Source organism: Rattus norvegicus, chromosome 5 (assembly GCF_021556685.1).
Source record: "Rattus norvegicus strain SHRSP/BbbUtx chromosome 5, alternate assembly SHRSP_T2T, whole genome shotgun sequence".
NCBI lineage: Eukaryota > Metazoa > Chordata > Mammalia > Rodentia > Muridae > Rattus > Rattus norvegicus.
Genome location: NC_141538.1, coordinates 51,787,128 through 51,809,130, shown reverse-complemented (window position 1 = coordinate 51,809,130; position 22,003 = coordinate 51,787,128). Strand labels below are relative to the sequence as shown.

Below are 22,003 nucleotides of genomic sequence, written 5' to 3'. Positions count from 1 at the left end.
TGAAGTGGGGAGGGTGGGTTGCAAGGTTTCACTTGGAGCAGGCCCCGCCGTGGGATGAGGCGACTGTAGCCTCAGAGCAGAGACAGACAAGAGAGGAAGTCTCAGACAGCGGCAGACATGGGAAAACAAAACAGAAATGAGAGGAGAATAAAGGGAACATGGCAAGCTGCAGACAAAGGCCTTCCTCTCCAGGGCTGCACGCAAATCTGAAGTTTTTAGAAAACACAAAAACAAAACGAAAACCCCCACAGGCCCACACAAGTAAGCTTTTGCTGGTCTGTTCAGGGCTGGGCACAGGAGCTCAGCTCTGGTGTTATCACACAGGCTGGGGTCCCGGGATCTTCTTTCCCAGGAGCTGATGTGGTCTCGCCATGGCACCTGGTGGCAGGCGTCAGCAGGTGGGGTCAGATATGCAATCCCATGGTTGGTGCTGTGCTCTTTGCTCTGCCTAACTCCTTTGCCAGCCCACCTCCTGGGCGTGGCTACCACTGGGGTTCGAGGGCTCAACTTTATTCAAATTTGCTGCTTCAGTGTTTGGTATGTGGCTGGCTTTTCCCCTTTGCAGATGAGTAGAAGCCAATAGTATCAGCCTCTCTCTGCACAAATGCTTTGAGATACTGGCACTTAGTGTTCCCTAGATGAATAAGGTCCCCCCAATGCAGCAGTAAGTCACATGTACGGAATTTTAAACTCTGACAAGAACCAAGCAGGCAGGATAGAAAGTTTACAGTCTTAATAACAGGTCCCACCAGACCTCCCAGAGGGACGAGTTGGGAGGAAAATAAAATGTTTCCGAGGTGAGCAGAATTATTTCTGGAATGTTAAGTTGGAAGAAGACAGTACGTCAATTCAGGGTGCGCGTCTCTGTGTTCTTCTTCCAATTGTACGTCTCTGAAACCCACTGGGCTTCAGCCTTCTCTGAAAGCCAGGCTGTGGGACTAACGAACCTGGAGGTCCCAAAACAGGTAAAACCGTTTCCACACACGTGAGTGTGGATACGTACGATTCATCTGACCCTCTGGCAACATATAGAAATGAACATAGTCCTACGGTCTACATAAGAGGGATAAAACGCCACCCTGAGACGGAGGAGACTCTGTGATTAGTTTGTGCCCGTTCTTCTTTCCTTCCCTGTTATATTCTTCCAAGCCACGATCAGACAGTGTTCCCACCGGGGTGACACATTGCTTTTCTCTTTTGCCCCAGATTGTCTTAAGTGCCGATGACTTGCCAGGCGTTTCGCTGGTTGTTTCTTTACTTGCTGACAAGTTGAGCTGGAGTTGGCTTTTTTGTAGTCCATATGATGACTTAGTCTCATGTACGTTCACAAGGCTTGGCTCCGTAACTGCCAATTATCTGTGGAGTACGGTTGTCGTTGTCATAGTGCCTCTCTCCGGAGAGGAATGTTGAGTGGGTTAGCGCTCTCCCTAGCTGGGAGGGCTTGCTTTCCAATTCCAGAGTTCAGCATGGTAGGAATACAAGGAGAGTGACCTATTTTCAACAATATAATAGTTGCTGTGGACCTAGAACATCAATTTTGCAAAACAAAATGGAAATGGTCTATTCCAAAAACAAAACAAAACAAAACAAAACAAAACAAAAACAACCTAATATATCTTTTGATATCCTTTGAGAGCGTGGAGTTGAATCTGCAGAACCAGGAGCCTGGACAGGCTTGATTACACCGTGGGTGCCTAGACTCCTGTGCCAGGCTGGTTTCACTCATGCTAAGTGGCTTTGCTGATGAGAGCTGGCATTCATGCAACAGTCAGTGCTAATCTCTCAGCGTGAGTGACCATGCTTGCCTTTCTTCAACGGTAATCGCATAGGCAAGGTCCTAGCATCAGCTCCGCTTGACAAGTAAGGCAACTGGGTTTTAGGAATATAGTCACTTGTCCAGATCAAACGCCAGTTAAGAGCTCTTCGCCTATGGCACAGTTTCTTTTTTACCATATGTGTTTATAGTGGTCACAAAGCTTTGGCATACCATTACCTATCACCTTCTGTAGTTACTTTTGTGGTAAGAGCATTGGCAGTATACTCACACAGCAAATGTCTATGATGTGGTAGCCACATAGCCACAGCCCTCGAGATGTGCTTTAGATCCCTAAACTCACTCATCATGTGTAACCGTAACCGTATATCCTTCGAGCTTCAGTCCCCCACCGATTCTCCCACTCTTCTGTACCCCTTATAAACCGACTGTCCTACTCTACCACTGTACGCTTAGTATATTTAGGTCCTACATGTGAGGTCATGCACTATGTTTGACTTAACTCACTTTGTATAGATCCTCCAAGCTCAAGTCTCTTAATGGTGTTAGGAATGATGAAATCTCCCCTATTAAGGCTGAATGATATTGGAGTATCTATTATGATATCTGACACATAGAAGATGTCATAGCTCTATGTGCGTCATACTGTGAGTTGTAATGAATGTGTAACGTGGAGATCTCTGTTCTCCAAGACACAGAGATAGTTCAGTGTCCACGAGCAGATTCATAGATTAGGATACTGTGCTATACATAGGGCTAGGGTGGAAGAGTTTACCTAATATCCTAACACGTACAAGACGCCCAGGCCAATTCACAATTCCCTTTCCTCCCGACAGCATAAAGAGCCCATCCTTCCCTTGGCCAATGCTGGTCACCTTTTGTAATAACCATTTTGATGGATGAGCCCTGAGCGGTCACTCAGTTTTGAGGTGCACTCCCTGATTAGCGTTGGTGAGTGTTTTATAAACGTGTCAGACAATTTTTTAGTTCATTTTTAAAATCCCTACTCAGATAGATGTTTTTGCCTATTTCTAATTGGATTGTTTGGGTTTTGTTGCTGTTGTTGTTGTGGTTGGAGTCATGTATGTTTTTTATGTAGCTTAAGTTCATTACTTTAACTTTGCAAACATTTCCTTCCACAAGCTGCTTGTTCATTCCGTTGGCTGACTTGGCTGTGCGGAAGCTCTGTTGTGGGTGGTCATGTTTATTTATATCTGCTTTTGTTGCCAGTCTTTCACAAAGCAGGGGAAGAGTTATGGCTGGGGTCATGGAAGTTTTCTCCTGCACCCCGTTCTAGTTTGATGGTTTTAGATTTTTACATCTAGGAATGGATTCCTGTGTCCAGTATAAGGTAAGACTGTCTCATGCTTTGGTATGTAGTTATCCATTTTAAACAACACATTTCTTAAGAAAACTATCAGCCAGGAGGGGCAGCACACACCTGTAATCTTAGGAAAAGGGATCATGAGTTTGAGACCATTCTGGGTTATAAGAAAGAGAGATGGAGGTGAGGGGAAACACTTCTCTGTTGTATCTTCTTGATGGCCTTGTTGAAGATCTGTTAGCTTTATATAGTTGGGGTTTTGTTCCATTGGCCTGTGTGTCTGTTTTTATGACAGTAAGAAATGTCTTGACTACTGTAACTTTTAAATATAAATTATAATCACAAAACATGATGCCTTTTTTTCTTCTCTCTCAAGATTTCTTCAGTTATTTGGGCTCGTGTGACCCACTTTTTGATGGAGACAATGGTGAATGCGTGGGCTATACCTCTGGTCTATCACCTTCTCTCCAATGGCATTTCTTAGCTTTCCTCTCTTCATCTGTGAGCATCAGTGGCATTAACCTTGCTCTGCAGATGGGGAAGCAGAAACTGTGTCCTAAGGCAGGGAGGGGTGTGGTCTGAGTCAAAGGCAACTTTCTCTATGTGGATGGCTGCTTCAAGGCAAGCTGCCTTAGCAGGTAAAGAACAAAGAACACAGAGTGACGAGTCTTTGGACTCCCTTCCACTGTGTCACATCACCTGAGGTCTTTCACCTTTACAGTTGTGCCACGTCTGTTCTTAGGGTGGTTTTGAAAACAGAGCTGGTTTTATGAGATCCGTAAATTGTCTATAAAATGTAAGTCTTGAGTAATGTGGTTAAATGGTTACTCTTCCACTGCCGTGGATGCCTCCCCAGCCAGGACAGAAGCTTGAGATCTAATACTGTTATTCAGGGATGTTAGAGGATGGGATGACATGGTTGAAATGAATTCCTGGAACTTCACTGCCATTTCTCCCATTTCTGTTTCCATACTGTTTCTTGGGGTTCTTTAGAGGAGAACTGATGGACAGACGGGACAATATATTGAAACTGGATTTAGTAAACTGACTGATACAAGATGGTCAGATAGTCCCACAATGGCCATCTCACACTGGAGAAGTCAAGAATCCCATCGTTGCTTAGTTCATGAGGTTGGACGCTTTAGTAGTCCCAATTTGGTGCTGAAGGCCTGGAGCGATCCTGGAGGGTTGCCAGTCTTCATTGTACCTGGGAACCCTGAAGAAGCTGGTTCTAGTATCAGTGATGGAATAGAGCAAGGGCAGTGATAGGATAGATGAGCTTGCCAACAAGAGTAAGGCAAACAGAAACAAACCAAAACAAAAAAACCCTATTTCCTGACTTCTATGTGGATTCCAGAGATCAAACTTAAGTCTTCAGACCTGGTATGCACTCCTCAGACTGAGAATCTCCCCAGCCCAGATTCTTTGTTTTTAGCTGGGAAATATTTTATTCTTTAGGGATGATAGACAGAGGCATTTTGAATATTATAGTTTTCTTTTTTTTTTTCTTTTTCTTTTTTCTCTTTTTCGGAGCTGGGAACTGACTCAGGGCCTTGGCTTGCTAAGCAAGCATTCTACCACTGAGCTAAATCCCCAACCCCTATAGTTTTCTTATAAGGACAATTTCATTAGTGTCTGACTGGCTTTCTCTAAGTCCCTCAGTTTCAGATTTTCCTTCTTCTGTGAGTAGATGTTAAATACTATTATGATAGTTAATCTCGGTTGTCAACTTGAATGGACCTAGAATGAACTAAAAGGCATGATACTGGGCATTCTCAAGAATTTTCTTAGATTACTTGAAGCAGGAAGCCCCACCCTAAATGTGGGAAGCACCTCCTGTGGCAGACCAGAGAAAAGGAAGGTGCAAAAGGAAAGAAAAGTGTAGTTGGATGTGGTGGCTCAGGCCTTTAATCCCAGCACTTGGGAGGCAGAGGCAGGCAGATGATGATGAGTTGGAGGTCTACATGTCAATTTCCAGGCCAGACTCTGTCTCAAAAAAAAATGTAAGATATGATGGGATATAACCCCAGTTGTGTAGAGAGGGAGACAGGTAGATCCTCAAGCTTCTTGGATAGCCAGCTCCTTAGCCAGAAGATAACTCAAATGGCCTCAGGAAGTTCCTGAAACTAATCAAGTTCACTAGGTCCCACCCTCCCAAGAGTAAGCAAAGAAGATTCAGACAAGATAACCACAAAGAAGAGACTGAGACATGACCAGCTTCCTAGAAGAAACAGAGACCAAGACATTTGGGAAGGACACGCTCCAAACTTTTGAGCTGACTACAGGCTGTGCAATGTGCTCCAGGTTCTTGACTTTTCTGAGCTGTCACCTGTGCTGTGGTAAACTTTGGTGATGCAACTGTCCTTAAATCATTTCTGCTTTTGTAAGTAACCTCTCACCCATATTCCTTTAACTAAGCCCAATAAAACTTATGGTTCACCAATTGGACTTTGGTGATATCCGTACTATGGTATGTCAAGAGTGTCCTATGTGGGGGGTGGGGATGGGGAGGAATAGATGTGTGTGTTATATCTCCCCAGGAAAGTCTTGTCAGATAACAATGGCCTAACCTAATTGCTAAGTTCAGGTTCACTGACAGACACTGTCAAAATTCAGTTGATGGCTCTTTGTGATGGCACATGTTTGAACACTTGGTCCCAGTTGGTGGTGCTGTTTGGGGAGATTTTGGAACCTCTAGGAAGTAGAGTTTTCCTGAAGGAAGGACATAACTGGAGGAGGTCTATGAGAGTGTATAGCTTGTTCCACATCTAGTTCACTTTCTGTGCTTCTTGTGTGTAGCTGGCTTTCTCACCACCACAATGGGTGTCCCTCTGGGGACAAAATAAATACTGTAGTCTTGAAGTTGTTCTTGATCATGGTTATTTTATCACAGCCACAGAAAAGGAATATGATAAGGAACAACAGCAAAGGTTGACCTCAGATCTCCCACACAGACATAGACACAGAGGCACACATAGACATACACACAGACACATACACATAGACACACGAATACATATGTAGACACAGACACACACATAGACACAAAGATGCACATGTAGACACACATACAGACACACATAGAGACACATATACACACAAGACATTCACAGACACAGAGACACACAGTCACGTACACAGACACATAGAGAGAGACACACACAGACACACACAGAGACACAGACACACACACACAGACACACACACAGACACACACATAGACACACACACACAGAGACACACTCACAGATATAGACACATAGACACACAGACACACAGACACAGAGACATACACATATGTGTATATATATACATTTACACACAGACACATTTACACACAGACATACCTAGAAACACACACGCACATAAGGAATCTTGTGATTAGAACATGTCAAAAAGGAAAACATCTTTTAGCCACACATAAAGGCAAAAATAAGCCCAGTGGTCTGTTTGCTTTATTTAGTCTTTGATAGAAATAACCGTTTGGTTATAGTTTTGTTCTGCTCTTCCAGGCATCCAGACGTCTGGTGCACATGCTGAATTCCCAGAGCCTGTCTGGAGACATGGGCGGGCTCTGCTCCCCTGACATCTTTCCCCAGAAGCCCTTCTGTTTCTCCCCCTTTTTCCCTCCTGGATTCTTCAGCAAAAAGGCTTACAGCTTGAGAGGGCAAAGTTTCTAGTTTACAATCCCTGCTTCCCCCAGTGTTAAGGGCATATCAAGCCGTGCTTAATGCATGAGAAGGCTTAATGAAACTTAGCATTTTGGTTCTTGACGACTGGCCAGTTCACACGCCACTGACTCCCAAAGGATTCATAGTAAGTCTTTAACTTGACCCTTAGAAAGCATTTAAGAAAATTCAGGGAACCCATCAAAACAAAACCCACAACCAGATGCTGAGCTGTGAGCTATGAGCAGCAGGCATGTACTGGTCAAGGAATTAGATTACTCAAGGTGGTGACTCATTCAGCAACTATGTAGTGTTTGTGGTCGGGGAAACCTTCGCCAGAACATGACTAAAATCTATTGGCAGCTTCTTAAAAGGAATCATGACGGGGCCTAAACCAATGAGTATGTAAGTGTGCTGTTTTTTTTTTTTTCTTTTCTTTCTTCTTCTGTGTTTTTCACTAAGTCAGAATCAGAGTGTAAGAAAACACCAGCCCTCCTGACATTGGCTATTATAGAATAGTCTATGGAACATTCCCAACAGCTACCCAGTGGGGCCAGGACACGTATGTATGTGTGTGTGTGTGTGTGTGTGTGTGCGCGCGCGCACGCATGTGTGTATGTGTATGTGTATGTATGTGTTTATGTGTATGTGTGTTTGTTTTTGAGGTGTGTGGGAGGTGTGAGGGTGTTTTTTATTTTGAGGTGTGTGTGTGTGTGTGTGTGTGTGTATGTTTGTTTTTGAGGTTTGTTGGGAGGTGTGAGGGTGTTTTTTATTTTGAAGTGTGTGTGTGTGTGTGTGTGTGTGTGTGTGTGTGTGTGTATGTGTGTTGACAATGACCAAGATTGCAATGGGCAAAGAAATCAGATTTAAACAAACTGTTAAAGATATGCTCTGGGTAATTTACTTTTTTACATTTATTAATTAATTTAGTGTGTACATGTTTGTTTGCATGTGTCGGGCACACCTGGAGATCAGAGAACAACTCCGACAGTCAGTTGGATCTCTTCTTTCACCACATGGTTCTGAGGACCAAAGTCAGGCTCAGTGGTGAGTATGTTTACTTCTTAAGCCATCTCCCCAGCCCTGTTCTTAGTCATTTAAAGAAAAGCCTAGAAGAAGGTATCCAAATGTGGTTGTTGTGTGAGTTGCTTAGGACTGTTGCAAACGCCATTAACAGAGTGGCTTAGCAGAGACATCTTTACTCAAAATCCTGAAACTGAGTAGCCTGATATCGAGGAGGGTGGAGATGAGTTACTGACTGTGCTCTGTGCTCCTTGGCTTGTAGAAGCATAATTTATTATTGCCTGGTTTGGCACATGATATTTTCTTTGCACATACGACTCTGAGTGTCCTCTTATAACAAGGACACCGATACTGGGTAACGGGTTCACCCTGCTCCAGCATGATCTTCCCATCCTAACGAGTCACATCTTCAGCATGCCTGTTTCTAAATAAAGTCACATTGTTAGGTACAAGGGTCAGGACTTCAAAGTCTGGATGTAGTGGAGAGGAAGAAGAGTGGACATGTAACAGTACCTGTCAGCTAGAAAGAGTGAAGAGAGACAAGCAATCCACTTGAAAGTATGTCTTGTTACTCAGACCATAAAAATGTTCAGAGTTTTCAAAAAGCTTGAGTTCATTTTACATTATAAGGAATGGCCATTTAGAGAGAGAGATTCAATAACCTCAAACAGGGAATTCATCCCAGCAAATGTATTTTCTTATTGTCTGAGTAGAGTGTCGTGTCAACACCAGGGCACGAAAGAAAGAAGATGCCACCCACAGGATCAGTGATTGAGACAGGACACAGGAAAATTAGCGATATAGGTGAGGTAGGAAATGATTGGCAAAACTTGGAAAAAATTTGCTTATGGATCTTATGTTTTGAGAAAGGCTGAGCCCAGCAGCTGCCCCATACTCCTGGGGCAGCAGAGGGAATAATGTGGGTGTTAGTGTGGCTAACGCAGTAGAGTGGGTTATGTAAACCAGGATGGCCATGATTAGCAGACAGATGCCAGTGTTGGCATAGTCAAAAAGAAAGAGTAGAAGAAAGCAGGTCACAATGAGTGCAGTTCCGAGCCCCAGTAAGGTGTCATCCTTGCAGTTGAAGTTCTTTATCCCTGACTCCAGACACAAAAGAACATCTGGCATTGAAAATGCATGACCAGGAAGTGTAATAACCTACCCCTTCAGTAGGGACCCATGTGTCTATCCATGAAGCCTGTTCATTACTGTGGGGACTACTGCCAATATGATGTGTGTGTGTGTGTGTGTGTGTGTGTGTGTGTGTGTGTTTGTATGTGTGTGGGGGTGAGTCTATAAGGGTGTGATGTAGTAGTTATGTGTGTGTGTGTATGTATATGTGGTATGGTGTGTATGTATGTAATGCCCATGTGTGTGAGTGAAGTTATAGTGTGGTGTATATGTGTATGGTATGCTGTGTGTGTGTATGTGTCTGTGAGTATATATGAGTGTGTGTATGTGTGAGTATGTATGTATGTATGTATGTATGTATGTATGTGTGTGTGTTTTATGTATATGTGTGTATAAGTGTGTGTAGGTTTGTATATGTGTATGTATGAGTCTGTGTGGCTGTGTGTGCATGTATGTGTGGTATAGTGTATATGTGTGTAGTACGTGTGTGTGTGTGTGTGTGTGTGTGTGTTGAGGTATATAGGGCATGCTGTGTGTATGCTGTAGTGCATATGTGTGTGTGGTGTGTCTGTGTGAGTTAATGGGCACACAATCAAACTTATACAACTTGCCAGAGGCTCTTGTTCCTGTCCCCTGATTAGATTAGAGGCTCAATAAGAGAAAGGCAGTGTTCCTGGAGCATCCACAGGGTAAGCTGACAGGAGGAAGTGAGTTGAAACTCTAAAGTGGCAGCTCTGATTTTTCTCTGTGGGGGCAGCTTTTGTGGGAGTCACCATAACCAAAAATTTCCTTGCACACAGATGAATTTTGAACAAGTTCATTCGTTAGGAACCTGGATATCTCTTGACTTTCTGTCATAATTGTGTGTCACTTTAAAGTCTTTCTAGCTCCCCGGGGTTTTAAGTGCAATGAATCTACACTAGCACAGCCCTTTCCAATAGATCCAGAGCCTTAGACATCATAAAACTTTATAGCAGAAAGTGACCTTGGAAATGATCTATTTCAATGCTTCATTTCACAGAGAGGGAAATTGAGTTATCCAGGGGTTAAATGACTTGTCAAAGGTTAGCGTTCAGGAAGAGGCAGAAGCAGGCTTTAATCTCATTTCCTGACCCCCTTTGTCTACCAAAATCATGTGTGATGCTCCCAGAGCCGGGCTGTAAACTAACGAAGAAGGATCTTGCTCCAAGTAGAACGCTGAATCGTGAGCGACCCTGCTCTGCCTTTGTGTGGGGCAGTAGTCTCTGGTATATATTCAAAGCGTATGCTAATGACCACTTTTCTATTCTTGGGCAGTTCTGAAATTTCGAAGGATTCAAACAGCTGCCTATAGAACGGAAAGGGAGCCACGGGTTCTTTAGGGAAGGGAGAAGAGGTGTGTCCTTAGGTCTACCCTGTGTCCCCTTTGTCCACTTACCAGTCGTTAACAATGTATACATTGTATCTTCCAGAGAATAGTGTGCATGGTCTGTTGGCGTTGGAAGATATAATTTATACATTGAAGAAATAAAGAACTCCTCTCAGATTTCCAGTACCCATCTTTCACAAGCGCACACATACACACACACCCTACATGGTCTTAGCATTGTCTCTGATTAAGTCAGACCCCTGAAATTCACGTTGTCTCAAGAGAAATGTGCTTCCGACTTCGGAGGTTAAGTCTAAAGGAAATTGAGTGTGTTTGCTTGATTTTAGCAGTTTGACCTCTGAGTATATGGTCAGCAGGACGGGGAGGTAGGAGCAGGCCGCACACAAGCCGAATTAAAACGAAGCCCTGGCATCACTCAGGAAAGCCTTCTCCCACCTGCTTTTCATTTCCTCTAGTTATTTCTGGTAATGAAGGTTGGAACTGCAGCTATATATTTTGAGGTCTTGAAGGTCTATATATTTTTTTCCTATACAATATGCTAGTGATTAAATATATGTCTCTGTTGTTCACAGAAAAAGACAAGGCCTAACTGTTCTTGAAAACACCTTAAAGGGCATTTTCTTAAAGATTGACCACACCTGCCTTTCAACTTGGCCTTTTGTACGAATCTACCTGGATGTCTGCCTGCCACAGTGCAGCCTTCCAACTTGGCCATTGTCATCCAAGATTTTCTTTATCATTCTGAATGCTGACTTTGGCTTTCATGAACGGCCAGAATGACAACTTGGAATAATAAAGTCTACTCATTTTTAAATATGGCGGGAGACGTCTCAGGAAGATTGAGGGCATTCGGATGGGAAAGCAGCCCTTCCTGAACTCACTTCTTCTTGGACTTTTAATTCTCCAGTCATCCCTCAGGCAGGAATGATGTCTGTATCAGAAGAATGGAATGCATGGCTCAAAAAATTGCCAATTGGAGCCCTCCCTTGGGAGCTTTTAGCATAATTTGTGATTGAGTTCAAGCCTGGAATTTGTCCCGGCCCCTAATCAATCCTTAGGTATTTCTGTTCTCTTCATGTTCGTGGGGCAGGCTGCCCATCTTGTTATGGCCTTCCCTTGACATTCTGAAATACAACGTATTGATTGTCACTTTGCTCTCCCCTGTCTGGTAGCTTCGTAGACTCTCACCGATGAGGGGATCTGTACTATGTATTCACCTGCACAAGAGTTGCATTCTTGGGATTCACATTGGTTCGAGTGTCTGCTGTGCCCAGAAATCCTGAGAGGCAGTCAGCCCAGCCCCACCCTGCAATCTGATGTCTATATATTATGAAGGGGAAAGAAGAGGGCACTTGGATATATGCATCTGCTTGCAATTTCCTAATGGAATCTGGCAGAAGAGCCTTGCAATAGGATAGGTTCCAGTAAAAAGTGCATTCACAGAAGCAGTTCCCTGGGGCTTGACACCTATTTGCCCTTCGAGAGCATTGGGGAGATGAATCATGGAATGAGTCAGCGTTGGGTCAGCAAAGACTAGTGCTCTGATGGGGGAGGGAGGGGAGGACTCTAATTGTGTCCGTTTTAATCAGAGCATATGCTTAGAGGAAGAATCGAGGCAAGCAAGGTCCTGGAGGGGGAAACATTTAATTATCAAAGACCAGGACTTCTGTATCATGCTGGGTCTTGGTGCTGCAGTTGCGGGAGAAGGCTGCACTAGAAATTATCTTAAAGGAGAGAGCATGGTGCTGGAGCACAGAGCTGCCACTGAGACTAGAAGAGAACAGATTTGAGGAGTAGAGGTCTTCCCTCTCAGAGGACCACTCTCAGGTGTGGCGAGCATCTCGAGGCTAGAAATACAACTCGGAAGGGTTTCTCCGCCTTCATCTGTGTCAGTGTCTTTGGGTCTCCCCTGCCCCCTGCGTCTAAGTGGACCAGGGCTATAAATTTGAGCCAGGGATGTCAAAGTAAACTTTCAAAAGCCTCTTGTGTGCCCCACCATACCATTCCCTTATTATTTCCAGCCTCACTTTAGGTCTCAGGCAGTGGGCTCAACGGTCATGTTTTGACATTGTGCCTTAATAAACCTTCCTCCCCCTGGGTTGCTTATGTCAGGTATTTTGCTACAGAGATGAGATCCAAACATTTACTTTCTTCAAAAAGATGAGCGTTTTGTCATTTTTTCCCCTCAGCAATTCCTGACAGGTATAAATAAGGACCATATTTGTTTATGGTTCACGTAAACAGCATGCCTAAGTGTAGATTCTTGGTTAGGGATACTTCCTTTTTCCAAATATTACGTTTATCTCTTTAACTTCATATGCATGCTATTTGCACATTAACTCCCGACTTCTTTCCCCGTCTGATTCCAGGTCCCCCCTTCTCCTTTCTCTCAAGTTCATGGGCTCTTTTTTCTTTGTCAGTAACACACACTGATTGTCTTACTTAGGGTTGTTATTGCTGTGACGATGATACTGTGAGCAAGGTAAGGTGGGGAAGAAAGGGTTTATTTGACTTACATTTACATAATCTATCATCAAATGTAGTAAGGGACGGAATCTGGAGGTAGGAGATGATGCAGAGGCCACGAAGGGGTGGTACTTATTAGCTTGCTCACTTTGGCTAGCTCAATCTGCTTTTTTGATAGAACCCAGGACCCCCAGACCCGGGGATGGCACCGTGCACAATGGCTTGTGTCCTGCCCTATTAAAACTCTGGTTAAGAAAATGCCTCACAGGTTTGCCTACAGCCAAATCTTTGGGGACACTTTCTTAATTGAGGTTCCTTGCTCTCAGATGACTTTAGCTTGTGTCACAACACACATCAACACACACACACCACACCACACACATATACCACACACACACACACCCACACACCACACACCCCCCACACACACACATAAATAAATATATAATTATACCATGCTGAGTTTATTTAGTTTTCTTTGTACATATGTTCTTTTTAGGATTGACCAGTTGGCATTGGATAATCGATTATGAGCTCATCCCTGGAGAAGAGTATCTCTTTCTCATCTGTCAATTTCCTGTAGCTCTTCACTAGGGGTTCGGTCCTGTGAGATTCCCCCATCCATGTTGGAACATGAACTGCTGTTGTCCTTGTTTAGGGCCTATGTAGGCAGCCATATTGTCGGGATTACTTGGGTGCTGCGTTTCTGCCCTAATATCCTGGTTCTCTGCCTTTCATCCTTACAGTCCAGAGGTCCTTACAATCTTCTTGTCCCATCTCACACAATGCTCTCATGTGTGGGAGCTGTGCCATAGATGCATCAGCTGGAGCTGGCCAGAGCCTCCCTGTGTGAGTAAATGCACTTGAAGCCGCAATTAGGTTCCTCTCACTGTATCAGAGGTGTGATGTCACAGCACTTTCCAATGACCGCTCATTCTGGTTATGAACAGACCCAGTCTTCCTTATATCAGTGTGCATTATGTTTTTGAGGCCCCCCCAACACTTCCCCTGAGGAATTTTCAAGAGAATGGTGGAAAGAAATACATTTAAAAGGAGATCCCAATTGTTGAAAGAGAGGCTTCACCCAGCACCTGAGGGGAACAGATGCGGAGACCCACAGCCAAACATTAGTCAGAGCTTAGGGAATCCTGCAGAAGAGGGGGAGGAAGTTGTAGGAGCCAGAGGGGTCAAAGGTACCATAAAAAACAGTCTACAGAATCAACTAACCAGGGCTCATAGGGGCTCATGGAGACTGAGGCAACAGTCAGGGATCCTTATAGATCTGACCTAGGTATTCTGCTGAAATGTTATGGTGTTCTTGTGGGATTCCTAACAGTGGGAATGGAGATGACTGTCTCTGGCTCTTTTGCCTGCTCTTGGGACCCTTTCCTCCTGCTGGGTTACCTTGTCTAGTCTTGATGTGAGGGTCTGTGCCTGGTCTTGTGACTTGCTATGCCATGCTCGGCTGATATCCCTTAGAGGCCTGTTCCTTTCTGAAAGGAAATGGAGGAGTGAATCTGGGGCATGGTAGGGATGGTGGGGAGGGACTGGGAGGAGTGAGGGAGGGAAAACTGCTATTGGGATGTTATATAAAAGAGAAGAATAGATTTTTTTTAAAAAGGAGGTCCAGTCTAACATGATTTGGAAGGGAGTCACCTGACCTCATGAATATACCATTCACTTAATAAATATTCATTAAAACAGTTTTAAAACCCACAACACAGAACCCAAAGCACTTAGTTCACCCTGCCCATTGCAGTCTTTCTCTGGAGTATACTGTCTGTCTTAGTTAGGGTTTTACTGCTGTGAACAGACCATGACCAAGGCAAGTCTTATAAGGACAACATTTAATTGGGGCTGGCTTACAGGTTCAGAGGTTCAGTCCATTATCATCAAGGTGGGAGCATGGCAGCATCCAGGCAGGCATGGTGCAGGAGGAGCTGAGAGCTCTACATCTTCATCTGAAGGCTGCTAATGGAGTTCCAGGCAGCTAGGATAAGGCCCACACCCACAGTGACACACCTACTCCAACGTGGACACACTTTCAATTAGTGCCACTCCCTGGGCCAAGCATATACAAATCATTACACTGTCCTTAATTTGCTATGTGTCTTGGCCGAATTATTTTCCTTCAATAACATAAGAAGCAAAAACCTCCTTTTCCATTTCTTCCAACTAGTACTCGGGATGTGTTATCAAGACTACTGCCTAGAGCTTAGAAACAAGGGGAGGTGTCTGTGGGCCATTCAAGTTTGTTCTCAAGTATTAGTTAGCAAGCTAAGCTGAGATTCAACTGGAGACCAGAGGAAGGAAACACAGGCTTACTAAATTTACTACGAGGAAGCTGAGGTGCTAAGGGATTAACACTCACGTGGTGAACAGTGAGCATTGGAGTTGACTTTAGAGGCCAGAGTCAAGGTGTCTGGCCACTTTACTGCATTCCTCCCCACCCGACAGTGACATCATCATTGAACTTACCAACAGCCAGCTGAGGAAGTCGGAAGGAATATCGTTACACATCGTTGCTAGCTGCGGTCCCTGCAGATGACATTTTTCTGTTAAAAGGAACTGTATGACTGTATGACATCTCAGGGTGCACATAAACTAATCCCGGGGGGAGGGAGGGAGTGTCCCAGTTCAGTGAGGCTCATCCAGAAGGCAGTGGAAGCTGACCTCAGAGAGAGGTTTGCTCGCACTGTAGGTCTGCATGACCTCAGGTGTACGCTGCTTAATTCGTGGTTGGGCCTCCTGTGTTAGCAAACGCTGTTTTCAGGAAATAACGGCCAGCCTTCTATTGACTTGCATGTGTTCTTTCTCTTTGACAGGGAGGAGGGTGAGTTCAGGGAGAGGTGTGGCTAGCGGGGGCGGGGGTGGGGGTGGGAAGGGGGAGGGGCGAGGTCCATACACTGTAGCAACTGTGCGGGAGAGCTTTAATACTTCCTCAAGCAGCAGCTTGACCTTCTGCCACCCAGACAATGCTTACTTGCTCTTTTGGATTTTTTTTTTCTTCGTTTTCTTGCTCATTTACCACAGCTGTTTGTTGTTTTCTCAAATGCTAAGCTTTTTATAGCTCTTCAGTTACTTATAAAAAGTATCAGTTATTCAGGCCATATGAGCACCAGCTCAGTGCTGGTCTAATGAGCAGCCAGAACACTGAAGTCCTATTTCTGTCGCTTCTATTTTTTTCACTACCTCCTGCCCCCCTCTCCTGACTCTCACGACTTCCCTCTTTGGACTCGGGTGACTCCAAGATTTGGAATTCACTAAAAAGTTGGTCTTTGCTGTTTAGGAATAACTCTTCAGTGACTCACCTCTGAGTCTGTTCTCGGCTCTCCACAGTTGTATGAAGAGTTGAAGAATAAGGACCTCACCCTGCAAGCCACGGCTGCTTTTAGAGCTGTAGAGGGGCTCCCACCTGCACACGTGCACCTGTGCGCCCTTATGGCTGTCAAATCCCCACTAAGTACCCCACTAAACAAGTGACACGGTCCAGTCTGCAACCTCTGTGGAGAAGAGTGGGGTTTGGCCACAGAGGGAATCCTGCTAGAATCAGAAGGAAGAAACCAGGAAAAAAGGTACATTCAAGAAAGGGGAGTTTGTCTATTTGAGGGAAGTAGGCAGTCTCTCTGGCCCTTGGGCGATTTTTAAGGGTGACATCTGTGTGTTACCCACACATTCCACAACCGATTCTTGTGATGAGCATACATCTTTGGGGAAAAGGTTATGGCCTTAGTGCAAGATGGCGTCCTTGAGAGCAACACGGAGAGGATCCCGAGAAAAGCCAGAGTGTCTTATTGGGGCTCTGCCTAGCAACACCTGACCCACTATCTGGGCTGAGCGTGATTAAGCCAGGGATTCATTTTCAGGAAACAATACCCTCAGACTTGTTCTCTGGGTCCTGGAGGAGGTGAAGCATCCCTTTTAGAAAAGAGGACAAGTCATCTACTGTATATAGTGGGGTGCTTTTATAGAAATGAGTCCTTGCTAACATGTTTTGAGGTAAAAATCAGACCTTATTACAATTATTATCACTGTCTCTGTCTGTCTGTCTCTCTCTGTGTGAGTGTCTATGTATGTGTGTGTGTGTGTGTGTGTACATGTACACATATATGTGTGACAGATCAAGTTACCCTGCAACTCTACATGTAGCTTAAGTTGGCCTCGAACATCTGGCAATCCTCCTGCTTCAGCCTCTCAAGTGCTAGGATCACAGACATGAGTTTCCATGCTTGGCACACCTTTCCTTTTCTTTTTCTTTTCTAAATAGAATCTTTCACACATATGTGTGCAACACTGTGCTTTTACTACATCCGCATTTAGTTTTTCAATGTTCCACATTAAGTTAGCTTGCAGTTAAGTGTCTACACTGATGACTAGTATCTACCGAGCACATTCTACACCCCGGATACCATCCATGCATTAACTCCACGAGCAGGGGGGCCTGTTATTGTATTAATTTTATGTGTGATGATATCGAGACCCAGAGAGCTCAGCAATGTTCCCATGTGTGACAGAAGCAGGGTGTGAGTCCAGCCGCTTATTTTTCTTGTTACTTTTAATTGTTCACAATACATCTCAAACACCGTCAAATAGTTGCCTTGCCTGCTCTTTGAGACCGGGAGCAAGGGAACACTTGGAACGCACGGACATCACACTGAGATACCCACCCAGGGGCAACAGTCCTGTGAATAAATGTGTAACAACACAAACGGGGTGAGAACTTGCTGAGACGGCATCTGTGCTCCGGGATAGCTGGGGCTTTGTTGTTCTTTAAGCAGGCCACATCTGGCTCTGGCAGCAATTTTGAGATGCTTTACAGTGACATGTTCCGAAGTCTACCTTCTGTGTTCGCATCACCTGAGCTCGAGGCCAGACCTGCTGGGGCTCCTCAATGCCTTCAGTTCCATGCCCTTCAGAAAGCCGAGTTCTGGATCTCCAGACTCTCATGGGTGACCCTGGACCCAGCCAGCGCTCCTGACTTCTGTGCTAGACCCTCTTCACAATGAGTATGTGGTTCCACAACTATATCTTTCTATTACAGATTAATAATTTAGGATTCAGATACCCATTCTCACTTGAAAATTATTCTGTGATATGAAAATCTACTTATCTATCCTCTACAGTCTGAATCCATCTATCCCACCAAATGCATGAAAGTATGGAAATTCACAGACTTTCCATTTTCTGTCTACACTTTTCTCTTTACATTTTTTGGAGGGAGGTGCGCTTGTTGCAGCGTGTGTGTGGAGGTTAGAGACCTGGTGGAAGGAGCTCTTTCCTTTTACCATGTGGGTCCGGGGATCAAATTCAAGTTGTCAAGCTTGCAGCAGGAGCCTCTCTGCCGGCCGAGCTTCTCCCCGACCCTGGGTAAGTCTTTCCATTTCATAATAATACCTTAGTGGTTTTTTCCTTGGGAACATTATTTCCAGGGCTCTGTAGAAGAAATATGGGGTTATATTTTCATTTCTTTGGCTTTAGTTCACCAATTTTTTTTGTAAATAATTTTGAGTCAAAGAACACAGACAATTGGCCCACAGGATGTATAAAAAGTATAGTCTAGGGGTTGGGGATTTAGCTCAGTGGTAGAGCGCTTGCCTAGGAAGTGCGAGGCCCTGGGTTCGGTCCCCAGCTCCAAAAAAAAGAACCAAAAAAAAAAATATATATATATATATATAGTCAAAAGAATTAGTCATTAATGTAGATTAAATAACATAACACACAGACACAGACACACAGACACACACACACACACACACACACACACACACACACTCTGAAGGGCTAAAATTAAAATAACTGACAATCCCAAGTGCTCAGGAAATGTAAGTAAATCTAAACTCTCGGTTGCAGAAGAAATGTCAAATGACATGAGTACTTTGAGAAAACTAGTTTGGCAATTTCTTACAAAGTCTGAGACACACTTAACATATGATTCACAAGTCCTACGGATGGTCATAGAAATTTTCCTTGTATTTGTCCTAACCTGGACGTAACCCCAACATATACCAGCTGGCCAGCAGACAAACTAGTTGTCGTATGAACCCTAGAATATTACATTGTGATAAAAATGAACTCTAAGATACTACGGTATAGACGAGAGTCTCGAATGTAACCGTTAACATGAAAAAAAAAAAGAAAAAAGCTAGAACAACAACAGGAATTCATCCCATTTATAAGAAAATTCAGAGGCAGCAAAGCCACAGGACCTAAAGCAGGTCTTTGTCTGCATTTGTGTGAGTGGAAAAGAGGGGGTGGGGGGTGGGGGGTGGGGCGTGGAGGTGGAGGTGGGGGGTGGGGCGTGGGGGTGGAGGTGGGGAGTGGGGTGTGGGGGTGGAGGTGGGAGGGTGGGGCGTGGGGGTGGAGGTGGGGGTGGGGGTGGAGGTGGGGAGTGGGGCGTGGGGGTGGAGGTGGGAGGGTGGGGCGTGGGGGGGTGGGGGTGGGATCACCCCGAAAGCTGCAGCTGATCTTACAGATGCGGAGGCTCTCACACCTGCACACACACAGCTATTTGCTTGGTGCTCTGAGTGCCTTTAGAAAAACACGAAGCAACACTTGGAAGTGGTGGAATGGTTCTGTTCCTTGGGCCGTTACTTGACTATGTGTTCGTTAAAACTCATTGAACTGTACACTTTAAACCGAACTTTAACAAGAGGAAAACATTAACATATCTGCTGTCTTTGTAGCTCAGCGGTATCTGAGAGATGATGATGGTGATGATGATGATGGTGACGGTGATGATGATGATGATGACGACGACGACGATTATTATTATTTTAGGTCTAGAACTAATAAGGTCCTTTGAACTCAGCCCCATTGACTTGGTCCAAAGTTAGTGGTCCGATTTTTTCTTTTAACCTGACATCTTAAAACTGGAGCTGTCCCTTCAAGGGGACCAGGTGAAGCTGAGCCTGATGCCTCCCACCTGAGAATGAGCAGCTAGGTACGCCTCCTCACATCAGTGGTGCCAGCACTTGGGACTTTAATATTGTTAGGATTTCCAGAAGTCTCTTTTTAGTGACTGAGATCACCCTAGTTACTCCTTCACCGAGGAACAGGCCTCAGCAGCATTTCCTTTTCCCTAATACTAGCCCATCCCACCTAACCCCACATCTACTAGGGATGGACGAACGTGGAAAGCACTTGCTACTCAAAGTGTGGTCCTCAGCCTGGACACCGGCAACATCCAAAAGCTTCTTAGAAGTGCAAAAGGTCACACCCATTCATAGACTGATGGAACAGAAGCTCTTTAAGGATCCCAGGCACCCAGACCACAGCAAAATATTTCTTGTAACCCTTGGGACTGGAGAGATGGTTCAGCCATTAAGAAGGTGGACTGCTCTTACAGAGGGCCTGGCAGCTTACAAATGCCTGTAACTCTAGGTCCAGCAGGACTGCGTGCCTTTGTGAGTGGACCCACACATATGGACACACACAACTGAGAAAATATTAAAAATAGTTCTTGGGATTCTGGAGCCATTGTCCCTTTCTCCTTCTATAGTTGCTCTGAGCACTTCCCGAATTAAGCCTTGTACTGGAATCTTTTGTGACCCTCTGAAGGTCAGGCATTGGATCCCTTCTGTCAGAGTGAGCCCTTGGACTACTGGACAGGTTTCGTTTTAGCGCTTTGCCGATGTTTACTTACCTCTCGCTGTTCAATAAGCGTCTTTGTGAGGACAAGGAAGAAACGGCAGGTACCTGAGAAGCTTCTGCACACAGCCAGAAAGGGTTTGAACGGAAAGCCTGCTCTGCAGCATGGTTTACTTAATAAATGTTAAGTGAAAACATTAAATGTCCTTCCTGTCGCCCTGGAAGTGGCTTTCACAGGGCCCACTACAAAGACAGTTTTGTAATCCTTTCAAAGCACCTGTTGTTTCATTCCTCCTGGTTCCTATGTGGATGACTGTATTTACTCTCTGGGGTGTGCACTGAGTACTTAATGGTGGAGGGGTCTAGCTCTTCTAAGTTCTGGCTGGCATCTAAGCTCAGCTTAGTCTCCCTTACACAGAGGGCAGAACCCAGGGGAAAGCTGCTAGTGTCTGAAATGGAGTCCTTTCCCACCCCACAGCAGCTCCTGTGAGAGGAGAGCAGGGAGAAAGAGAGGGTGTGAGAACAGGGGTCAGGAAACAAGTCATCCGGCCTTTCTGAGCATTAGTTTTGTGCCCTGGACAGAGGAATTGGACTTGATGGTATGTGAGGTCACTACCAGGATTAAGCCAAGGCAGTGAAAGCCGGGAGGTATGTGGAGCTCTGTGGAGTCTTCATGAAGTGGGCAGAGACACCCTGCAGATTATCATTTCAAAGAGAAGAAAAAGAAAAGAAAGCTGAACAGCCACACAAGTTGGTTTCTCAGAGTCCCTGATCATTATAGATACCTTATATGTCTGCTGGGTTTTTGTTGTTGTTGTTGTTGTTTGTTTGTTTGTTTCTTAAAGACAGTTCTGTACACAACCTTCATCTTCCAGATTCTCCTGTGCGGATGTAGCTGACCCCAGCGGGTGGCCCCAGAGGGTGGAGTCCGAGAGGCTGTGTGTAAGGTAACACCTAGGAGAGTGCATGCTCTCGAGTCTGCCACCAGAGGAAGGAAGTTTAAGTCCCATCTGGGACATGGCTGGCAGGGTCGGATTTCGATATTTTGCCAGCATCAGCCGAACCTTCTCAAATTTTTGGTTGTGTAGAAGAGAAAGCACTTACTCACCTGGAGTTCACACAAATAGCTCTGTTCTGCATGGATAAAATGCAAAGGTGTCAAGGGCAGTTAGGTAGAGTCTGAGCAAGAGAGAAAACAGCTGCTTCCTCTCAGCCTGCTTCCCATAGTCAAAACACCCAGGTAGGAAGGCTAAGAAAGTCATTTGTGTTGTGGTTGAGAATGTGGGCATCAAACTGTGTTTGCATCCTGTCCTGCCAGTTACTAACTCTGTAACTCTGAGAAAGAGTTCCCCGGGTCGGTTTCCTCATCTCTGAAATGTGGACAGGAGGGGGAAGCCACTCCCCAGCTGGTCATGAGAGTTTAATGAGCGAACACGTAACGAATGCCTATGATAACACCTGTGGTAGGGATTCCGGCCATCTTAGCGATTACCGTGACTGTTACTAGTGACGAGGAAGGAGTGTGTAAACACTTGGCTTTGCTTTGAACCTAATTCTGGGTAGAGGAGGTCAAGCCCAGCGCGTAAGGATTATAGATCATAGGCTGAGAAACAGCACCATCCAGATCAACAGGTGAGCCTGCATGCAGGTCAAACCTTGAA

At 44.9% G+C, this 22,003-nt stretch overlaps 1 protein-coding gene and 1 long non-coding RNA gene across 38 annotated transcripts; one reads left to right on the top strand and one right to left on the bottom strand.

Annotated features, from left to right (window-relative positions):
* The first annotated feature begins 2,990 nt into the window (after positions 1-2,990).
* On the top strand, positions 2,991-20,544 carry LOC134478955 (uncharacterized). Of its 35 annotated transcripts, none has more exons than XR_015620725.1 (9): positions 2,991-3,125; positions 5,242-5,481; positions 6,611-7,171; positions 7,742-7,813; positions 8,522-8,593; positions 16,045-16,330; positions 17,531-17,761; positions 17,973-18,122; positions 19,439-20,225. XR_015620725.1 is itself a non-coding variant. In XM_087551578.1 (6 exons), exons 3-6 carry the CDS (start codon positions 7,146-7,148, stop codon positions 19,555-19,557), a joined length of 372 nt encoding a protein of 123 aa, XP_087407704.1. In that variant the 5' UTR covers positions 2,991-3,125; positions 5,242-5,481; positions 6,611-7,145; the 3' UTR covers positions 19,558-20,544. The 35 variants fall into 35 exon arrangements, 1 of the variants encoding a protein (XP_087407704.1); XR_015620718.1 differs by having other exon boundaries at positions 7,737-7,813; XR_015620736.1 differs by lacking the exon at positions 6,611-7,171 and having other exon boundaries at positions 7,737-7,813; positions 17,534-17,761; positions 19,439-20,544.
* Positions 14,588-15,575, bottom strand: LOC148005722 (uncharacterized). Of its 3 annotated transcripts, none has more exons than XR_015620749.1 (3): positions 15,429-15,575; positions 15,234-15,293; positions 14,588-14,777 (listed from the first exon to the last, which is right to left on the bottom strand). It is a non-coding gene; the product is annotated as an uncharacterized LOC148005722 (long non-coding RNA). The 3 variants fall into 3 exon arrangements; XR_015620748.1 differs by having other exon boundaries at positions 14,588-14,745; XR_015620750.1 differs by having other exon boundaries at positions 14,588-14,726.
* Positions 20,545-22,003: the final 1,459 nt, after the last annotated feature.